The following is a 21,878-nucleotide window of genomic DNA, read 5'->3' as shown; positions in this document are numbered from 1 at the left end:
TTATAATGATACAAGCTGTTATTCAACATTTTTGTACTTAAAGTCACATTTTGATTCACTATACCTCTTTGCTTTTCCGCAGTAATCCAAATATACTGTTCGTTTGAGTCACAGAAGACTGGGTAGACCTAAGAAGATCCAAGATATCATTCTGTTGTCTATTCATCTCTGCAATCCGTTTCTATGGAAGAAGGGAGGGTTGCAATAAATTCAATCAGTTCAGCTTCTATGGGGGGGGCATAAAAATAAAATCTTCACCATTTGTCTAATCTAGCTAGCAGAAATGTTTGCAACACTCCCATCCCTGTATTATCTGCCTCCCTATCCAATATCGGTATTATCTGGGTGGGATCTAATACCATTTTATTGATATTCATGACACTTGGGAAGTTTATGGTAATGAAGCCCAGTTCAAAAGACAGCGTGAGAAGCAGATTGAAGCTTTCGTCAGTTATTAGTTCTTCACACTACCTGACAGCACTGACCAACGGGGACTCTTTCTTCTCACCTCTGGAGTACAGCAAAACAAGATGTGATGTTATACTTTACTTCTGTCTATCCTTCTCAAAAGTAAGAAAAAAAGATCCCCAAAGGCTTTCTCCCCTCTGAGCCACTGAGCGTTCTCCCCTCTCTGAAGAGGTCTCAGGGGAGAATGAATGAGGATGGTTCATCTAGCACCTTCTACCCAGCATCCCATCATATCTTATCACAAGCTGATGACCATTTTAACCAGGGACAGAGGAACAGGAAACGCAAGTTAAAGAACTGTACGTGTACCTTCATCATTTAAGATGGCCTTTAATTGTTTTAGCCATTTTGTCAGATGTGATGTCCTAGACAAGCACAAGCAGTATATACACATGCACAGTTTTAATGTACAGTCGAAAGAAACATTTCTAAGAAGTGTCCATGACCTAAGTGAAAACCACACTTTGCTGAAACAGTGAAGATCCTTTCAATCAAAAATACCATTTTCAAGAGAATGCACCCTAAGTAAGTTTATGTTTCATTCCATTAACTCCACAACAGATCAACTTAATTTATTCCTTAGATCACCTACAGGAGTTCAAGGACTAAATACATTTATGAAAAATTGAACTGTATTTTAGCTACCTATGACAGCATCACACAAAGGATTCTGAGTATTTTATCTGTAGTGTTTCTGATGTGGCATGAAAGCAGACGGTACTTATACATCGATACAAAATAACAACAAGCACTTATCTAGCCCTTTCCATTTTACAGGGCACCTGAGGGAAAGACTGGTTAAAAGCCTTGCTAATGGCCATGCAACAAAGGTCAAGAATTGAACCAGAACTCACAGAACACAAAATGGATAGTTACAGCTGGAGAAGGAAGTACTTGGACAGAGATTATTCCAGTTCTCATTTATACCAACTCTCCTTTATTCTGATTTGGTCAAGTAAAGACATCTTAAGTAAGAGCAAATTATGCCTATTTAAAAGCCCTTTTATACTGTCAGAGTGGTGGGAAAGAGATCTTAATGAAAATAGGAATTGGTCCCAGAATGAATACAACTTGGCTTTGCAAGGCCAAAAGCAGCAAAGTAACGTTATTCTGTCCAATTAATACATGCTTAAATATTTTTTTAAATAACATGCTGTTACCTTAATGCTTTCCAAGAGCACTCCATTTTCTCTGTTTAAATTCTGAGCCTGCTTAGTTTGTCCATTTGCCTCATTCAGAGCTTCCTGAAGATCACTGAGTTTGGATTCGTATTCGTTTAATGAATCTCTTACAATTTTAATAAGTCCATTATTTTCCTGCTGGTGTTTTTGTAGTTCCTTCCTGACACGTTTCAGTACTGTGGGATTAGAATTGAAACAGTTTTCCTCTGAACTGCAGAAGCAGATAAAAATTAACCTTATTCTGCAGGTTTATACCTTTAGAATTAGGTAGCCCAGCCTTGTGAGATACTCAGCATCCTTAGCACACAGTTTAGGTGAGGATTTTGGGCACAGGGTAAAATTGTTGGGCAAAGTTATTAAGTCCAAAAACTACAACAAGTCTAGTAAAAAAAGTCCAGGTTTTGCCATAAGCAGAAGTAAAGGCTTTAATATCTGTTCTATAGGTTTACCATGAGTATCATCTATTCATAAATAAGTCATGGTTAAAGTATTAGGGACAGGCCAAATTCTGGTCCAATTTGCAACTATGGCATATTGTTCCCAGAAACATTATCTGGGCTCTATCAGCAGCTGTTCTAAAGAAAATCCTTTCCCAAAAGAATGAGTAATGCCTACCCTACTCAATGGCTATATCTGCTCCCTAGAAGAGGGCTCTGTGATCCTATCTTCTCAACAAAAGTCAGAACACAGAATAGTACACAGGGAGAAAGGGCTTTTCCTGTTGCCTCATTAGAGGTGACAGGCAAGTGTATAGTGGCAAGTATTGCCACCTATGTAGGATATTATCATATGCAATCAAGAGATAAGACTTTTGCCTCTGAAGGAATGGACCAGTTAGGCTAAAGATTCCCTGTTGTGGTGGGAAGGAGAGAATAGGGTGGTGGATGGAATTTTGTGTCTCTATTATGGATTTTATTCCCAACAAGCCAGGATACATACTGTAACATGTTCTGATAATTTACATACCACAACATGCCAGACAGATTTCTGGTAGTTCATTTAGATATAATTTGTGCAGTAGATGCACAAATAAAGCCCTTTTCAAGGCATGATCCAACACTGACTGGAATCTTTCTATTACATTCACTTCAGTGGAAAGCAGATTCTCACTTCAGTGGGTCTTTCTATACCTGTCACAAAGTTGTAATAAAATATATCTGATATTATACTACGCATTATTTGCAAAATAAACATGATCATGTAATCATGGACTATATCATAAGGTTCAAGCACATGGAAAATGTATAAGATTGAGATGCTATCTTCACTTTTGTACTTCTTGACTTTTGCGTGCTTAACTGTATTGCAGTGATAGAAAGCAGAGCGACCATTCCCCGCCATCTTCACCATCACAGGCTTTTTTCTTTATAACCTCTTCCATTTCACCCCTAACTGTAAAGTGAATAAAATAATGAGCTGATAGCTCAGGAAGAAGCCCTTACGGAGTTGAGCTTCTCTCCTCTCCCTCTCTGCATCTATTTGCAGTTGATCAAAGTTGCGGCTTCTCATCTCTCTCATCATCTGTTCTGCTTCAGCCTGTTCTTTGGTGGCATCCCCAAAGGGCAAAGTGTTATCTCCTCTGTTCATACTAGCTATCTGCTCCAGGAGCACTGAAAAAAAAAAAAGGAAATTTCACAGTCAAGCAGAGAAGACCTTTAAATCTACATGAGAGAGAGAAATCTCAAATCTATTAAAGCCAAATCTTGCATTACTGAGGTAAACTCATTTTGCATTAATTGCATATTGCTGAAATTAATCTGTAGTCTTTCCTGTCACGCTAGTGGAATTGTTCTGCATTTCACGTATCTGCATATTTTGGCTCCCATTTTCTTTTACAAAGTGGATATCTGAAAACTTCTCAAGTTTAAGTTAATTTAAGAAGTTACAGGTCTGTTAAGAAGATGTTTTCAAGTAAAACATGATACATTGGTAAAATTCATTCTTACCCTGAATATTGCTGATGGCAATTTGTACCTTTGAAAGCAAATCTTTTCCTCTTTGATTTGTCTCACCAAAATTATTAAACAACACTTCGGCTTTCCTGTAATTCATTTCAGCCTATTATGTGAAAAAAATATATAAGCAGTCAGCTTAAAGATAGAATGAGATGGAAAATTAATATTTAGTTAAAAGTGATGATGATTTGTCACTTGATTTAATAAGGTACCTTTCCTTGTAGATCATTTATATCTTGGTTAAGTTTAATAAAGTCCATGTCCAGATCAGCCACTTTTGACCCCTGACTTAGAACAACTGAACGGTAACTGTGCAGCAATGCCTGAAAATAAAGCAAAAATAATGTCCATGACCAAACCAAATATGCCACCCACACAAGGCTTAGTTCTAGAGAATGAATTAAAATACAGAAGGCCAGATCTTCAACTAGTGTAAAACAAGATAGTTTTACGGACTCTTGAGGTGATCAGTTCAATTTACTCCAGCAGCAGTTACAAATGCAGCTGAAGGAAGTCCAGTGGACTAGTGGTAGTGCTGAAGACACCTCCACTGCCTGAAAGCAGCAAAATTCTAGTGGGGTCCAGAGGGCACAGGCTACAAAGTGAAAGTGAGAGGCCTAGGATGGGACAGGGTTTTTGAGGTTCTTAAAAGCATCAGTTGTAACTCAAGGTAGTCATTCCACAGCATATACTCCAAGTAAGACCAGCAGCCCTATTGTTTTAAGTCTGTATTATGGAATCAGCAATTTTTCCATGTTTACATGCTGGCAACAGGTTGACATGAAGTTCTACTGCTTGCATCCAACTCTACTTAGTCAGAACCTGCTTCTTGAAACCGTGTCTTTTTTTTCAAGTCCATTTACCCTTAAGTCCTTGATGCGCGTTTCCAAGTGTCTCATCTGCTCCAGTGCGTGGGCACTTGAATTGACATTTTGCAGCTGAGACTTAATCAGCAGAAGCTCGTCACCCATTGTGTCCAAATCCTTCAGCAAAGTAATTACACAACTATCACAAGCTGAAAGAAAAGCAATGAGCAAAGGAAAACAATATCAATTGTGGATATTTTCAGCAGAGAACATTTCACTGAGCACACTAACAAAGGAGGTGGAATGAAAGCTCTTTGATATTTCGTCACCTGGTGCTACATGAACAAAGGCAAGAGCAAAGCCCGCGGTATTAAAAAATGTGACTAAATCTACAAAATTAAGGCCTGTTTTGCCCACATTACCATCCAGCATTTTTACCCTGTAATATATTTTCCCCTTCTAAGTGTTTTGCTGATTATTTGATAAGTTGCTGGTTATTGGCTTTATGGTTCCTTTTTCTACTCTATCACTTTTAAAACAATCATCAGTCTATTGGCAAAGCCAGAAAGCAGAAGTCTAAAGCAACCGAACACTACTTACTGTCACAATCTTCATTGGGATCCACATCTTTCGGTTCATGGTTTAAGCATTCTGAAAACAAAAAAGAAAAAAAGAAAATCCAATAGCCAAGATTGTGACTGAAGTTTTGCAACACTATTTTATTTTTAATGAAAAGAAGAACATTAAACTTGTAATGCTAGGCCATTAATGTACGGTGCAGGTAGCCACATGGGCAAATCTAGGATTTTGAAAATGGGGAGGGAAAAAGGAGTGGCACATCATCACATATAATACAACACATATTTTTCTCCAGTTACAAAGAAACTAGATGCTTTACTAATATTCTAAGAGGCTAGCACTATATATGAATCATGGAAAATTAAGGTTGGAAAGGACCTCACGAGGTCATCTTGTCCAACCCCCTTCTCAAAGCAGGACCATCCCCAACTGTATCATCCCAGTCAAGGCTTTGTCTAACTGAGTCTCAAAAACCTCTAAGGATGGAGACTCCACAACCTCTGTGGGTAACCTGTTCCAGAGCTTTACTATCCCACTAGTAAGAAAGCTTTTCCTCATATCTAACCTAAGCTTTCCTTGCTGCAACTTAAGACCGTTGCTTCTTGTTCTATCAACTGCCACGCCTGAGAACAGTGCCATCCCTCAGTGCAACCACTCTTCAGGTAGATGAAGGCTGTAAACTAAATACACCTTTAGTCTTCTCTTCTCCAGACTAAATAAGCTCACTTAGTTCCATTGGTGTGGCTCCTATGGAACAACCTAGAAACATCAAAGCTCTATGGAACCGCAGAGGAAGGGTGATTTTAAAGATCTTTTCCCCTAAGCAATATGCAAACTTCTGGAAGGGTAAATCTGAACCATGCTACAGACTTCAAAATAAGTTTTCAGTCACTTTTAAAAAGGTTGTAAAAACAGAGACATACTGGACCTGGTATGTTATCAAAGGTAGGAAAAGAGTAAAATGAAATAATTGACTTCTGATGCTAGTCCTCTGGCAAAGAAATGGCCTGAACTTGAGGCGTTTTTTGCTCTGAAAACCAACTTTCACAGAACAGCACTACAGTGCTCCATGCTTAGCGTTTCTACACTAAATTCAATTACAAACATACTGATTGTTTAATCCTATGAATAGGACCTAAGCTCTGTTCAGAATATATAAGAAGGAAAGAGACTCTGTCACACTGTTGCTCATATCCATTGCTCTTGAGAGCTAGTGGGTATAAAATATGCCAAAAACTTACTTCTGTCACAAGAAAAAGAAATGATGGCACAACAATATATACAGTGAAAAAATCCATGGCATCATATATCATTTTTACGTTGTCACTTTCTGGCGTACGAAAACATTAAAAAGCCCCAGTTGGGGGCAAGCATCTGTAGTCAGAAAGAGTGCCTAGGCACATGTTTCAGGTTAAATACATGCTTATATACTTTCCTGAACTGAGACCTTGATGATCTATAAGGTCAGAATAATGGCTTAAAAGATAAGCTTAAAAAGAGTCTTAGGTAGCTCCGCATTTAACTTGCTGGGTTTTATGGATACTATTCTAATGTGTTCAACTCTCCCAGTAGGTTGCACAGGGAGTCTTGGCATCTAACCCAGGACTGTGGGTTTTGCTATTGAAGGCAGCTGCCTCTAAGCTGGGTGTTGTAATACTCAGCATCATGGTGCCTTGTTCCCTCTGTTGAGCTGGGTCTGTTGGTAAATTGTGAAATGCCCAGTGTAATCATCTCCTACTGAAATTTAAGGGAATTGAGGATGTCCTATATCTTTGCAGAAAATATTCAGGAGCAAAGTCTCTGCTGCTAAGAGTCAATGATATCTTTGCATAAGATATAGAACAATGAGGACCAAAATGTTAACAGTCTCAAGATGAGAAACAGCCAACATGCTCCCACAAATGGACTTGCTGTATCTTCTCCTTCAATTACATCTTAGGCCATCAGGCAATTAAAAAATTGGCATTGGATCCTTCAACAGTGCCAAAAAACAAGAGTTTTTAATGGGGCTATTGCAGGAAAGGCAACTGAATTCCTTCTGGATACAATAAGCAAGCACACTCCTGCTGATGTATAACCCAGCTACCCCAGACATCTTCCAACTGTCTCCAAAGCATGCCAATTAAATAGGACCATTATTACAGCCTATGCAGTAACTATATCACCCAAGAATGATAAACCAGAAAAATTATACAGCCTAGTGAAGAACCTAAGTCAGATAACTTGCCAAAACATGCTGTGTTACTGATTGAAAGAGCTTTTAATACAAATGTGGAAAAAGAGATTGCTGATCAGAACATAATGGTAAAGGTAAACTGAAAACAGACTGACTCACTAAATTCCATCCTAAGAATTAGCTTGTCCCTGCAATCTCTTGCTTCAAAAAGAGGCCAGGATAAGGGAAAAACACTCTTCAGATCAGTTCCATCAAAAATATGAATCTAATAAAGTGGCATTACCATAATAATGAAATGGAAAACTAGCATTTGTTAGCAAAAACCTGTACCAGGTGCCAACAACTCACAGCTGTTTCTCTCATATCTTAGATTAAACCTTGAAAGAAAAAACAGTCATCTCAATCACTTGAGTATAGCCTGAACAACGAATCTCAAAATGTACTAGAGTATGAGAATTAGTTTGGTTTTAGTCTGACACACTCTTTTGACATATTGATGAAATGTGAGAAGGAAAAGCTGCCTTCGGGAGGAGATGAAGTACAAATTTACTAATCTCACAAAAAGGTCGGTAAAGAACAAAAACATCACAACTAAGAAACTCACCAGGGATAGGGTCTTGCGTATCTCTCAGCTGCTACAAGTGTTTCAAGAGTTTAACATAAACTAGCTTAAAGATGGGGCGTCGGTGACATGATCTTACCATTTCTTTTAGAACAGAGCTGTCCAATTTGTAAGCAACCAGTGGCTGCATGCCCTGTGGGCCACACCAGTGGGGGGGGTCACACCAGTATGATCCATGGGCTCATACTGGGTTGTGTGGGTGTCCTACCACTTGCTACACCATGCCGCATGTGCATCCTAGCACCCAGCCATCAAACCATATGGGCACCCTAGGCTCCACCCTCAGCTCCCTGGTGGCAGGCTCCCCTGCCACACTGTACTGCCCCCCTGAGGCAGGGACAGAAAATGGAAGCCAAAAGGAAGGAGGGGGAGCCTAGAGACCCTGGATGCTGCTGTTGCCACTGGAGCAATATGAGGAGCAGTGCCTTGATTGGAGCCAGGGCAGGCTGCAAATTAACCCCTTAGTTGGACACTTCTTTTAGAATGAGAGTAGATAAAACAAAAAAAAAAATAGAAGCATGGGGTAACATTCTCAAAATACCTAAGTGATTTAGGAGCCTCTCTCTAATTTTCAAGGAATTTAGGTACTTGAAAGTGCCCTATTTTTATTGATATTCTACTGAAGTTTAGGATGCCTAGAGATCCAGATAGTCCCTAGTTACCTGGCTGGACTAGCAAAAGACCCTAGTGAGTAAACTGACTTTCAACCAGTTAGGCACTTTTGTGAATCCCACTGGATAACTAACAGGAAACCATTATGCCATTGTAAATCTGGTGTTGTGTAAGTCACTTTGAACATGAGAGTGACGGTAAGGCTGACCTGCAGTCTGCAATGGAGCATTAAATCAGCTAGCTCATATATCAGAAGCAGCATGGAGCTCCTAATTTGCCCCGTTTCTCAGAGGCAGATTCTTTGCCCCATAAATGACATAAAAGTAATGCAGTTTGTACACTGTGAAGTTGAAAGTAAAGGCACACTAAGATTGCTCCACAAGGCTTGCTTCATAAGTTTATAATACAGTACAGCAAAATATGATGTGAGCATGCCATTAGAGGAAACATAATTTACTTAACTATAATGGTAGGATAGAAAAACAGAATATCAACCATGATTATGAACGGTAATACATGATATGGTTTCCTGCAACAGCAGGGGAAAAGATTCTACGATCCAGAAAGTCCCATCTAGTGTCCGATGTTCATGTGTCAAGATTTCAAAACTTAACATTTATTAAAACTGATATGTATTCCTCTTAGTTGTATCAGAATTCTTCTGTTCATTCAATGAAAGACAAATGATATGTCCATATACCCTCACATACCTCCTGTCAGACGATCACAGCTCATCAGTTGACCATTATTATTGCAATTACACTTCTGACAGTAGCCCCCATACTTTAATGGATTCCCAAAATATCCTGGAGCACAGCTAGACAGAACAAACATAAATATTATTTAAATATCTGAAATTGTTTCCCTCCCCTTTCTCAGAAGCATTTTCATTTAATAAAAATGTAGCTTTCCTTACAAGGAAACCATCAAGCAGTTTTGATCTCTCAGCTTGATTTAGACGAAAAAGAATATTTCTGATCCAGAGTATTCTCTGCGTTCTAAATACCTACTAAAATATTCTTCTACCTATGGCTGAGAATATTTGTCAACAGAAAAAAACTTCCATTTCCCTGTCAAAATTGATTTGATACAAGTGAGTCATAAAGGAGCACTCTTTTTAAATCAGTACTGAATCAATGCAGCAACATGGTAAGAGACAGAATGCTGCTAGGGGTACTCTCTTTCAGGAGAGACAACATGATTTCTTGGCCACTTGATTCCAACTATACAGTAGTAGGACAGAAAAACAGAATATCATTCAGTCAACTTAAATTCCTCCATATTTTAAAATGAATAAGGTATTCTTCACTTCTGTTTTTAAAACATTGCATGGCATTTCTTTGTGTTGCTAAACTTTTGTATTGTTATAACTGGAGGTGGCTGCAGATATTTATTTGTAAACTTTGTCTCTAGAACATGTTGGGATCATCTGGTGTGAAGTGAACTGTTTGAGTATCATGATTGTCACTAACAGCCTCTTCAGAGAAGTATGCCTATTTTCCCAGATGTCACTGAGGATGCTCAGAGTACAAATATGAAGTAAACAATTTACTGCCTTAGAAGAAATGAGAAAATGTTTTCCATCTTGAAACAGAACAAAACAAAGTTGAATTACTGTTATTACAAATAATGGAGAATGAACCAACATACAATGAGTCTATTCAAAGTAGATGTCAGTCTTCTTATTGATACAATCAATGGGCCAGGTAGATAAGCTAAAGAGAATTATTCATGTATTTCTGTTCTCCATGCTTTTTATGATAAATTACTCAAATTAGTATGGTATACCTCATATATATACAGACCAGTATTTCTCCCATATATTTATTTATATTTGCATGCACATTATAGACATGGATAATTTAGGCACAAACACAACATATACAGTAAACATTAGTAAAATGCTTGAGTAAATAAGCATTATGTATGGTCCATCTGAGAAAGCTACAGAACAATCACCTACCTTTCACAATGAATTCCAGAATAACCTTTTTTGCATAGACATTGAACTTCTTCACCATTTGCTACACAGCCAGTTGCAAAACTACAAGATAAAAAATATTTTGAAGAAAACACAATCTATAGGTTTTACACTTTAAAGGCATATTTTGGAAGTAGTTCAGATGATTTACAATGAATTAAGCAGGGGTTAATGAACTTTCAGAATAAAAGATTATTTGTACCACCAAATTACCCAAGATTTAGTTCCATAATCACTAGCCAAATAATTTTGCTGCTTCAAGTTTTTCTTCTAAATTCACTCTTCAAAATACTTTCCTGACCCAGACTACACAGAGTTACAAATGCCTCATTTTGGGAAGGAATGCATACAACTGGTCTTCTTAACAATGAGATTATGAAAAAAAAATCTCCCTATTGACTGCACAGCCCTTCCACATTCATGCTTAACAGGATTGCATTTTTTTTATGAATGTGAAAGGGTGACATCAAAGTCTACCATGCAGTTGGGGTTTTTTTGCATGGAAGCTGTATAGACTTGAACCTCCCAGGAGGGAGGTCTAGGAGTGATGGTGCCTCTTGAGCTCCCTAGTATCACGGGAGAACTTTCTGGCATACTAAGTTAATTTTGAGGTATGTTCTGAAGGGTTTACAGTTGCTTAGCTGTAGTGTAGGGTTTGTGAAGCAGGCCCTTTCCATCACTTGACCATCCAGAAGCATCAGGCATGTTTGTCTTTGAAATCTAGAATCTGATTTCCATACCAAAAAAATACATCAATATTACTTTGGAGGAAAAGTGGTGACTCTGGCAATGATGGGTGGAAGCTATTTCCTGTATGATGAATAGTATCTCCTAAATCCATACGCAGCTCTGTATCAAATTGCATTTTTCCCTAGTTATATGACCTCTGTTAGAACAAAGGACAAATCAAACTATGTTTAGCCAGCCTCAGGCAAACACGTGTAGAAAGAGAAACTGTCACAAACAGATCCATCAGATATACTATGACATATGAAAAATCTACCTACTGCCAGTGAATAGTTCTTACTTAAAGGCTACTAGCCTCTGCTTCTGCACTTGGCAAATGCTATGTGATACTCTTAGCAAAGAGGTACGTAGGTTTTAAAAGAGCTGCATATTTCTTCTTTAAAGGTACACGTTCCAAACAACACGGAGCTCACAACAACACTCACAACTTCCCAGCAATCTTACTAAGACCCTAGAAAATGTCATTTTTTCTTACCATTCAGCAGTATTTGCTGAAGCTGTAGTTTGATAAGCCCGTTTCTGCTTTGAATGTGGCTTTCATCTGACAAGCCAGTGAAATCTTTCAAATATAGTCAGATAGATACACATGCATTTACATGTTTATAAGTTTCAGTTATTTCTTGGTGTGCAGATTATTCATTCTCTCTGCATTCACATTAAGGCCTGTTCCCTCATTGCTGCTTATCTCCTCAGCAGTTTGATTCAGCTGAGAGTAATGACATTAAACATCACAGCAAAAGTAATTTCCATGCGCTGACTCACGAATATGGCTTTTCATCAGGGCAGAAATCAACAACCTACAGTCTGTGGGCCAGATCCAGCCCACAGAACCACAGGATCTGGCTTGCAGAGCTGGGGCTTTGGTGGCATTTGGCAGCAGTGGGGCTCAGCAGTGGGGGCTTTGTTTGTACTGCCCTGAAGCTGGGTGGTTAGACAGCAGTGTGCTCTCTCATGCCTTGCCAGAGCTGGGCGACAGTAAGAAGTGGCAGCAGGAAGAAGTGTTCTGCCTGGCTTGGCCTGCTTAAGATGTGAGCTGGGCCATTCCAACCCACTGCTGCAAAACATTGCTGATCACTCCATTAGAGGGGTAAGAGTCTGGATTATGACGGAGAAAATCTTCTGAAACCACATTTGTTTTTAAAAGTGAATGGTATGTAGTAAAATACTAAGAAGCACATATACAAATGAGTACACTCTGAACATGGCCTATAAGCAAAACAGTTCATGGGTAAGCAATCATGCTTATGCAAAACCCTGAAGGAGACCTGCTCAATAGCAGCTGTTTGGCCACATATGTGGCTTTTTATGCACTTATGTATAATTTGTGATACAATTATCCATGCTGTGTGGACATACAAGTGTAAACACATATATCGCACATGCTCAGGAGGCAACATACTGGTTGGGCAGGTACACAACTACATATACACATAAGCTACAAAATTCTGCTCAGCATAGACCCATGACTACCAGGTGTTAGACACCAGGGAAGGAAAAGGGCCCTCCTGCATTTTAGCCCCAGCAGCTGAGTGGTTAGGGCACTTGCCCAGGAGACCACAGTTCCAGACTCCTTTCACCTGGAGGAAAATTTACAGGCACTGGGTTCTAGCTTGGGCCACTATTCCTAGTGGGCAGAAACTTCCCCATTGTATGCCATCTGTTTTATCCAATGATTAGCAAGTGCAAGGCACAGTGGCTTGTCTTCCAAAGAAGACTTGGCAGGGGACTGAGATAACAGCTGACCTCTGGAAAGCAGGAGAGAGCACTGTGGTTGGAAGTCAGAGAAATTAGAAATTCAAGCCCCCTTTGGGCAACAGAGGACTAGAACTTGTCCTTGTTCCTAGGCAAGTGCCCTAATTACCATATGTACAAAATTTAAGACAACCCCCAATAATGAGATTCTAGACAAAGAACATGCATACATTTGTTACAACTTTCCATGTATAGAATCGCATTATTGGTAGCATCGCTTAAATTTGTCATTCCCCCACCCTGCCACCTCTGCAGCAAGGAAAGCAGTAGCAGTGGAGTAGGCAGTGGAGGAGGGAGTAGAGGGCAAGTGAAGAGGAAAGATGGTGGGGGACTCTGGGGGGACAGGCAGTAGGGGAGGCAGCGGGCAGCAGCCTTCCCCCTGTCGTCCCTGCCACTTGTCCCCCCCTGCTGCCTGCCCCACCCTGTGCCTGTGCACCCCAGCCCCTACCCACTTCTGGTACTTGCCCTGTCTATTCCCTGCTATATGCTACCCCCATGCCTGAACCCCCTGGCACCTTCCCTCCAATGCCAGCCTCCGCCATCTGGTCCCTGCTACCACCTTCTTCCCCTTGCTGCCTCTGTCCGCACAACCTTTGTGCCTCTCCTTCCCACCTTCACCCTGCAACCCTGTGCTCCATACCCAGAGCTGAAGCAGGGCTAGAGCCCTGTTGAAGCCAGAGGGTAAGTGGCAACAGTGGTGGGTCGTGGAGACAGTGGTGGGGTAGAGGCTGTGGGGGGTGGGAGGAGATGGTGGGGGAGGATAGATCGCAAGCAGAGGCTGCAGGGAGGCAGGTAGCAGCTGATGCTCCGACCCTGACCCCAGGTCGAGGCCAGCGTCTCAGCAAGCAATTTGCTCCCCCCACCTTAGACTTAAATGCAAGATAACGGGTCCCACCTGTATTACAATGGGGAGAAAAACCTTGTCTTGGATTTGAGTAAATACAGTACTCAGCTAGTGAGACTGAAACATGGGTGAATGCTTTTTTTCCCCCTCTGGTGTCTAACACCCAGTAGTCATGGGATTTTGTCTGGCTAGTTTTCTGTCTTCTGTACATGCATACATAACTGCATGCTTGAGCAGCTAGTGCACAGCCTATTGAGAATGCATAGTAACAGTGTATTCTCAGTATCAGGTCATAGAATTGAAAACTGTGTGTACTTGCCAAGAAGGTCACTTACACAACTGAAAAACAGCCATTTAGGCATTTAAAAGGAAATTGAATCCTACCTAGGGGATCCCCATGTGATCAGTGGTATGTCCTCATGTGGTCAGTTGAACTTACTAATGACAGTGAAATAAGATCAGGCACTCACTTAATGTTCTTTATACTGCGCTAGTGCCTGTGATTGTACAGTATCTAGCACAGTAGGACACCAAACAGAGTAAGTCATAGTCCCAACCCACTTTCTGGAACTTGGCCTCATTTTATTTTAACTTGACACTATATGGAGTCTAATACCTGTTTGTATAAGGGCAGGGGCACACCCTACAGGAACCCTGTGTGGCGTCTCCAAAGTAACCTTCTTTACAGCGTTCACACTTCTCCCCAGCAGTATTATGTTGACAATTCTTAAAAGAGAAAAAAGCCAGACAATTAACAGTATCCTCATTTTGTAGGGTATTACTACTACTACTACCTTTACTACTGGGAAATTAGAGCTGATCTGTTCCAAAACTACAAGAACACTTTTATTTTTACTCACAGTGAACCATGTATTACCAAACTGCCTGTGTTACATTTGTCCCACTTCTTGACTAGCTGTGAGTACAGAGTTCTCCCATTAGTATTTGAGGACAGCAGAATACACAAATCCTATTAAACTTATCTGTATTTACCTGAATCCAAGCTGACTTTGAATTTACGAGGATCCCCACGTTAAACAAGGGAACCTTGCCTTGGATTCGTGTAAATACAGCATTCAAATAATTTGTGTACTTAGTTAATGAATGTTTCTCTTACATGTATATCTGTCTCTATTTTTCTAGTGAATCCATTAAACATGCACTCAGTTTGAATGCCATTTTAAAATTTACATTCTAACTTAAATTAAAAATTATGGATAATTATGCACAATTTTAAAAATATACAATTAATTGAGCCCAGAAATCTTCTACACAATTACCATAAAATGACTTTTAAGACTAGTTCCCTTGAGGGATTCCGATCATCTTTTTTTTCCATGTACCTTTCCACAGTGTGCAAGTAATTTGTATTTAATTTGGTAATTGAAATTAATAATTAATAAAGAATGCTCAAAGAAAAATATACCAGAGTGGCAATTTTTTGGCATAACTGAGGTTTCTAAGACTGAAATCTTGCTTTAGATAATTCACCTGAATTACAGAATCAGAGAAAATTAGGTTTGGAAGGGACTTCGGGAGGTCATGTAGACCAACCCCTGCTCAAAGCAGGACCATTCCCAACTATCTCATTCAAGTCAAGGCTTTATCTACCTGGGTCTTAAAACCCACCAAGGATGGAGTTTCCACAACCTCTCTGGGTAACCTGTTCCAGTATTTTACTACCCTCCTAGTGAGAACATTTTTCCTAATATCTAACCCAAACTTTCCGTCCTGCAACTGGAGGCCATTGCTCCTTGTTCTGTCATCTGCTACACTGAGAACAGTCTAGCTCAGGTTTGTCCAACATACAGCCCGCGGGCCGCCATGCAGCCCGCCAAGACATTTTCTGTGGCCCACAGTGCTGCGACAGGAACCAAAAGTAAACACTGTTTACTTTCACTCCCACCCCTTGTCCCTCCCCCAGCCCCTCAGCAGCTTCCTAATGGCTGCTGAAGGGCTAGGGAAGGGACAAGGTTCCCACATGCACCGGGTCTGCTTGACATTGCTGATGCGGTGCGGCTCCTCCCCTCCCCCCTCATTTTATGGTGTCCCTTCCTAGCCCTGCCCCTCCCTTCCTCATTTGCATGCCAGCCCCATCCTGCACCGGTCCCCGCCAGCTGTGCGGGCTGGAGTAGGTCGCGATGCAGCGGGCGGGCGGGGGCAGATACCAGCTTGGAGGGATGCTGCGGCCAGGCCCACAGGAGATGCTGCTGCCACTGCTGCTGTGGCTGTCGGGGCAGGAAGCTGGAGCTGCTCCCGCCTCCCTACATCCCCCCACACCCGCAGACATCACGCTGGGGGTGGTGAGTCGCGGGCCCCTGGGAGGGAGGGAGCCCTGCTGGTTGGGCTTGGGCTGCCTCAGGGTAGAGGGAGCAGGGGGGTGTCCCTGCATGTCTCGCACCCCGCTGTAGGGTCCCCGCATGTCCCCCTGGCTGCTGAGCCCAGGCACGCAAGTGTGGGAGCATCCTCGAGTCGGCCCAGGTGGCAGGGAGGACACGGCGGGGTCAGGCAGTGCCTCTTGACCCCTGTGCCCCCTAATCAGTGTTCTCTTCTCCAAACTAAATAAGCCCAGTTCCCTCAGCTTCTCATAAGTCATGTGCCCCAGCCTCCTAACAGTTTTCACTGCCCTCCACTGGACTCTCTCCAATTTGTCCAACTTCTGTAGTGGGGAGCCCAAAACTGGACAGAGGACTCCAGATGCGGTCTCACCAGTGTAGACTAAAAGGAAATAATCACTTCCCTTGATCTGCTGGCAATGCTCTTACTAATCAGCCAAGTATACTGCTAGCCTTCTTCACAATAAGGGCACACTAGTGGCTTATTGTCCCCTGTAACTCCCAGGTCCTTTTCTGCAGAGCTGCTGCCCAGCCAGTCAGTCCCCAGCCTGTAGTGCAGAGCTTTCCAAACTGTGTGCCGCGACACATTAGTGTGTCGGCAGCAGTGTGTAGGTGTGTCGCGCGAAATGCAGAAAATTTTGCGGAAGGGCACCGCAGAGCTTCCTTACTCGCGTCTGCTTTCCTTGGCCCCTCCCCCGGAACTGAATTACTGTGTCGCGAAATGATGCATGTCTAAAAAGTGTGTCACCAACATGAAAAGTTTGGAAAGCTCTGCTGTAGTGGTTTATGGAATTGTTCTGTGCTAAGTGCAGGACTTTGCACTTGTCCTTATTGAACCTCATGAGATTTCTTTTGGTCCAGTCCTCCAATTTGTCAAGGTCTCTCTGGATACTAGCCCTACCCTCCAATGTATCTACTACTCCCCCCAGCTTGGTGTCATCTGCAACCTTGCTGAGGGTGCAATCTGTCCCAACTTCTAGGTCATTGATGAAAATACTGAACAAAACCAGCCCCAGGACTGATCCCTGGGGCATTCCACTTGATACCAGTTGCCAACTACACATCAATCCATTGACAACTACCCTCTGAGCCTAATGATCCAGCCAGTTTTCTATCCACTTTACAGTCCATTGAACCAACCTGTACTTCCTTAGCTTGCTTTTGAGAACGTTGTGAGAGACTATAAAAACCTTGCTGAAGTCAAGGTATATCACATTCACTGGAACCCTACTTCCACAAAGCCAGACATTTCATCATAGAAAGCAATCAGGTTGGTCAGGCATGACTTGCCCTTGGTGAATCCATGCTGACTGCTCCTAACCACCTTCTTCTCCTCCACGTGCTTAGAAATGGAGTCTTTGAGAACCTGCTCCATGATTTTTCCAGGAATTGAGGTGAGGCTGACCGATCCATAGTTCTCTAGATCATCCTTCTTCCATTTCTTAAAGTGGGCACTACATTTGCCCTTTTGCAATCATTTGGGACCTCCCCTGATCGTCATGAGTTTTCAAAGATGATGGCCAGTGGCTCTGCAGTCACCTTGGCCAACTCCCTCAGCACCCTCAGGTGCATCCTATTCAGCCTCATGGACTTGTACACAGCCTGCTTTTCTACATGGTCCCTAACCTATTGTTTTGCTACTGTTGGCTGCTCACCTCCTCCCCAGACTGTGCTGCCTGGTGCAGTAATCTGGGAACTGAACTTGCCTGTGAAGACTGAGGTTAAAAAGGCATCATGTACTTCAGCCTTTTCTGCACCCTGTGTCACTAGGTTGCTTCCCTATTTAGTAAAACCACACTTCCCCCAATCCTCCTCTTGTTCCTGACATGCTTGTAGAAACCCTTCTTGTTTTCCTTCAACTCCCTTACTAGCTGTAACTCCAATTGTGTTCTGGCCTTCCTGATCTCATCTCTGCATTTCCAAGTAATGCTCTTATACTCCTCCCTAGTTGTTTGTCCATGTTTCTACTTCTTATAAGCATTCTGTTTGTGTTTTAGCTCACTGAAGAGTTCCTTGCTAAGCCAAGCTGGTCTTCTGCCATACCTGCTAGTCTTCCTGTACATTGGGATGGTTTGTTCCTGTGTCCCCAGCAAGGTTTCTTTAAAATACAGCCAACTCTCCTGGACTCCTCTTCCCCTCAGACTGGCCTCCCAGAGGATCCTGCCCATGAGTTCCCTGAACTCTGCTGAAGTCTGCCTTTCTGAAGTCCAGGGTCCATACTCTGCTGCTCTCCTTCCTTTCCTCATCACATAGTCACCACTGCCCAAGTTGCCATCTACTACTACATTCCCCACCAATTCTTTCCTGTTCGTGAGTAGCAGGTCAAGCAGCATGGCCCCTAGTTTGCCTCTCCAGCACCTGTACCTAGAAGTTCTCCCCAACACTCTCCAGAAACTTCCTGGGTTGCCTGTGCATTATTGTATTACCCTCCCAGTAGATATCAGGGTAACTGAAGTCCCCCATGAGAACCAGGGCCTGTGATCAGGAAACTTCTACTAGCTGTTTGAGGAAAGCCTCATCTACCGTATCCTCCTGGTCTTGTGGTCTATAGCAGATGCTATTCCCAACATCACCCTTGTTGTTTTCCCCTCTGACTCTAACCCAGAGACTTTCAACAGGCTTGTCTCCAGTTTCATACTGGAGTTCTGATTAATCATATGATTCTTTTACATAAAGTGCAACTCCTCCTCCTCTTCTCCCCTGTCTGTCTTTCTTGAACATTTTATACCTATCCATGACAGTGCTCCACTCATGCCAGCTATCCCACCAAGTCTGTTATTCCAAACACGTCATAGTTGCATGACTATACAAGGACTTGCAATTCCTCCTGCTTGTTTCCCAGGCTTCATAAATTCATGTACAAGCACCTGAGGTAACTACACTACTTTCCCAGGAAGAATCACAAGGCCTCCCCTTTTGCCCCATCCTGCTTTTGCTTCCTCCAAGTCACCCACTTCCCCGCTTGCCTCAGGGTTTTGGTCTCCATACCCTGGACAACCTAGTTCAAAGCCCTCCTCACCAAGTTAACAAGCCTGTCTATGAACATGCTCTTCCCTCTCTTTGTCAGGTGGATCCCATCTCTTCCTAGCAATCTTTCTTGGACCATCGTCCCATGGTCAGAGAAGTCAAAGCCCTCCTGGCAACATCATCTGTGCAGCTATGCAGTGATCTGCAGGGTGAGTCCACTCCTGCCTAGCCCCTTGACTGGAAGGATTGAGAACACCACCAGAGGCACCATCCCCTTCACGCTTCCACCCAGAGACCTGTAGTCACTTTTGATCTGCTCAGTGTCTCCCCTGGCAGTATCACTGGTGCCCACATGAGCAGCATAGCGTAGTAGTTAAAAGGGCTGGATGAGTCTCAGTAATCCTTCCATAATATCTTGGATCTGGGCTATGGGAAAGCCACAGACCTCCCGAGACAACAGGTCAGGCTGGCAGATGAATGCCTCAGTCCCTTGCAAAAGGGAGTCTTCAACCACTACCACCTGTTGCTTCTTCTTAGAGGCAGTGGCCTTGGTCCTTCCAACCTTGGGGAGGCTTGTCCTGTCCTGTCCTCCTGCACCAAGGAATGTTTTCCTCCTCTTTTGCTAGGGCTCCATGTCTGTTTTTCAGGCAAACTGCTGCAGGTGGAGATGAAGATTTCTGCTTGCTGTCAGAGGTCACAAGCTTCCAGTTTCCATCTTTCTGGGAGTCCATGTACTCTCCCCTTCTCTAGCGCTGCCTTTGGCAGTCCTTCCTCCACAGTCCTAGAGGTCTCCTTCAGCATCAAATCAATGAAGTCCTCATGGTGGAGGATGCTTTGGAGCTTTGCCACCTCCTCCTGTAGCTCCTTTGCCTGCTCCCTGAGGGACACCATGAGGAGGCACCATTCACATTGCATGCACTCTGCACCTGGATATCACTGGAAGGAAACTGCAAGCTGCAGTCTCCACAGCACCAAACCAGGACCTCAGTGGAAGCCTTGACAATGAGTGGTCCTGCCTGGACAGACCTCACAGGTGCAAGCAGAGGCAATGACTTTCTTCTTCAAAAGTTTGTCTGACTTCATCCTGACTATACAGATGGTCCAATAAAAGATATCACCCCCAAAAATCCTTGCCTCTTGCATCTTGTTTTAGAGACATTCCCATTCACAATAGCATCTAGTGTATGTTTAGGAAAAACTAGTGAGGGAATGACACTGATCTCTTCAATTAAAATTCTTATACACAAAATAAGATTCCACTTTACAGCTGAAGTTGCTTAAAGTCATTATCTAGCAGCCTTAAAAATCCAGGAGATGACCAACAACACTAATATTTGCATGCACAGCAGCCTCTATTGATATACCCCACCAGTGAAATATCATAAATCTTAACATCCATTCATACTCGTTATTACCACAAACACTTCCAATGCAGTTACAAAGTACAATCTACCACCAGTCCAGTTCCTCACAGTGATAGTCAACTGCATACCCTGCTCACTGACAGATACAGATAAATTGCCCCAAGCAGAGACATAGCAGCAAAATCTACAATTTGTGACTCATTCATTAAATAGTACAGGGTTATTGGTAACACTGGAATTAACTTGAATAAGAGGAACAAATTAGAGGGCTATTAGAGAGCAGTACAGGAGGACAAGGGCTCTGGGCAGGTGTATGAGACATGGCCTTCAGTAGCAGGACTTTTGAAGAAGTACTGGCAGGAAAACAGATGGATGGAGGAAAAACAGGCATTTGGCTAGTGCAGTGATTCTCAAACGGGGCCCCGTGGCACCCTGGGGATCTTTAAGACCTTTTTAGAGGTCTGCTACCATGTGGAGCTGTCCCAGTGCTTGTTTTCAGGAGATGCTATTTGGGGAAGCAGTTCCTGTAGAAGGGGTTGCTCTGCTGTATCCTGGCCTGAAGGGAGGTCCATTGACATAATTAGAGGGAGCAAGGGAGGGCACAAGCCCCAGATGGAAACTTAGAGGGGCACCCCCAAGTCCTCTCCACTTGCTTGTGCCCTGGTTCAATACTTCCCAAGCCCAGTGGAAAGTCCTGTACTCTCCTAGATGTCCCCTCTGCCTACTCCATGCAGCTTGCCAGGGTAAGCAATGAGTGCAGTAGGGGTGTAAGAGCAGCCATTAGTATAGGTCAGGGAGCGCTGGGGAGGAAATGTGCATCTGAGTGTTGCAACTTGAGGGACCCAGTGCAGATGTGAGAACGCCCACCACATTTGAGAAACACTGGCCTAGGGTGCAAACCTTATTCATTACATGCATGTATTGTAGTAGTTGCCACGCCTGCCCCTGCTGGGCTCAGCTGAGGTAAAGCAGCACTGCTATAGACTCCTGTGCCAATTCTCCCAGCTAGGTATTGAGCTCCTAACCTTCTCTCAGCATGCTGGGTGAGATGTGCCCTGAGATGCCAGCTGAACACATGTTCCTGCAGTTCAGAGCTGAACAAAATATAGCAGAGAGAGTCTCCTTTATGCAAGTGACAACAGGCTCAGCTGCCTTTTCTACCTCTTCTTCCAGTCATCCACATCTCCACTGGTTGTGTCTGACCCCTTTCAGCTATGCAGTTAGTGGCTGTAGGGTCAATGGAGCACTAGGTAATACTGTTCTATTGCACAGAAGTTGAGATGTCTATGCAACTGGAGATTTTGTCCCTTGCTGCTTCTCCCAATGAGGTCAACAAGTTGGAAACTTTGGGCCCTTGTCTAAAGACCAAATTGAATAGGTTCTGGATTGTGCCCACTGCAAGTTTCATTGTCACTGAGTTTTCCTGCATGGTGTTGCTTATCCAACAACCTGTCTGGTCTCTGTGGATGTGGGGAGAGCAGTGGATGT

General features: G+C 42.8%; 1 protein-coding gene across 7 annotated transcripts in view; it reads right to left on the bottom strand.

Annotated features, from left to right (window-relative positions):
- Positions 1-21,878, bottom strand: part of LOC102386555 (laminin subunit alpha-3) — a 134,312-nt gene that overhangs the window by 35,190 nt on the left and 77,244 nt on the right. For all 7 annotated transcript variants that reach the window (XM_025213874.1, XM_025213868.1, XM_025213877.1 and 4 more), the window contains 10 exons: positions 14,340-14,449; positions 10,363-10,443; positions 9,110-9,216; positions 5,011-5,061; positions 4,468-4,619; positions 3,817-3,927; positions 3,596-3,707; positions 3,092-3,259; positions 1,629-1,825; positions 65-181 (listed from right to left, as the gene is read on the bottom strand). In XM_025213874.1, the coding sequence (XP_025069659.1) occupies positions 65-181; positions 1,629-1,825; positions 3,092-3,259; positions 3,596-3,707; positions 3,817-3,927; positions 4,468-4,619; positions 5,011-5,061; positions 9,110-9,216; positions 10,363-10,443; positions 14,340-14,449 (1,206 nt within the window). The remainder of the gene's footprint in view (positions 1-64; positions 182-1,628; positions 1,826-3,091; positions 3,260-3,595; positions 3,708-3,816; positions 3,928-4,467; positions 4,620-5,010; positions 5,062-9,109; positions 9,217-10,362; positions 10,444-14,339; positions 14,450-21,878) is intronic.

The sequence above is a fragment of the Alligator sinensis genome, unplaced genomic scaffold (assembly GCF_000455745.1).
Source record: "Alligator sinensis unplaced genomic scaffold, ASM45574v1 scaffold117_1, whole genome shotgun sequence".
Classification (NCBI taxonomy): domain Eukaryota; kingdom Metazoa; phylum Chordata; order Crocodylia; family Alligatoridae; genus Alligator; species Alligator sinensis.
Note: the sequence above shows the minus strand (reverse complement) of the source record. Positions and strands in the feature narration are given on the sequence as shown.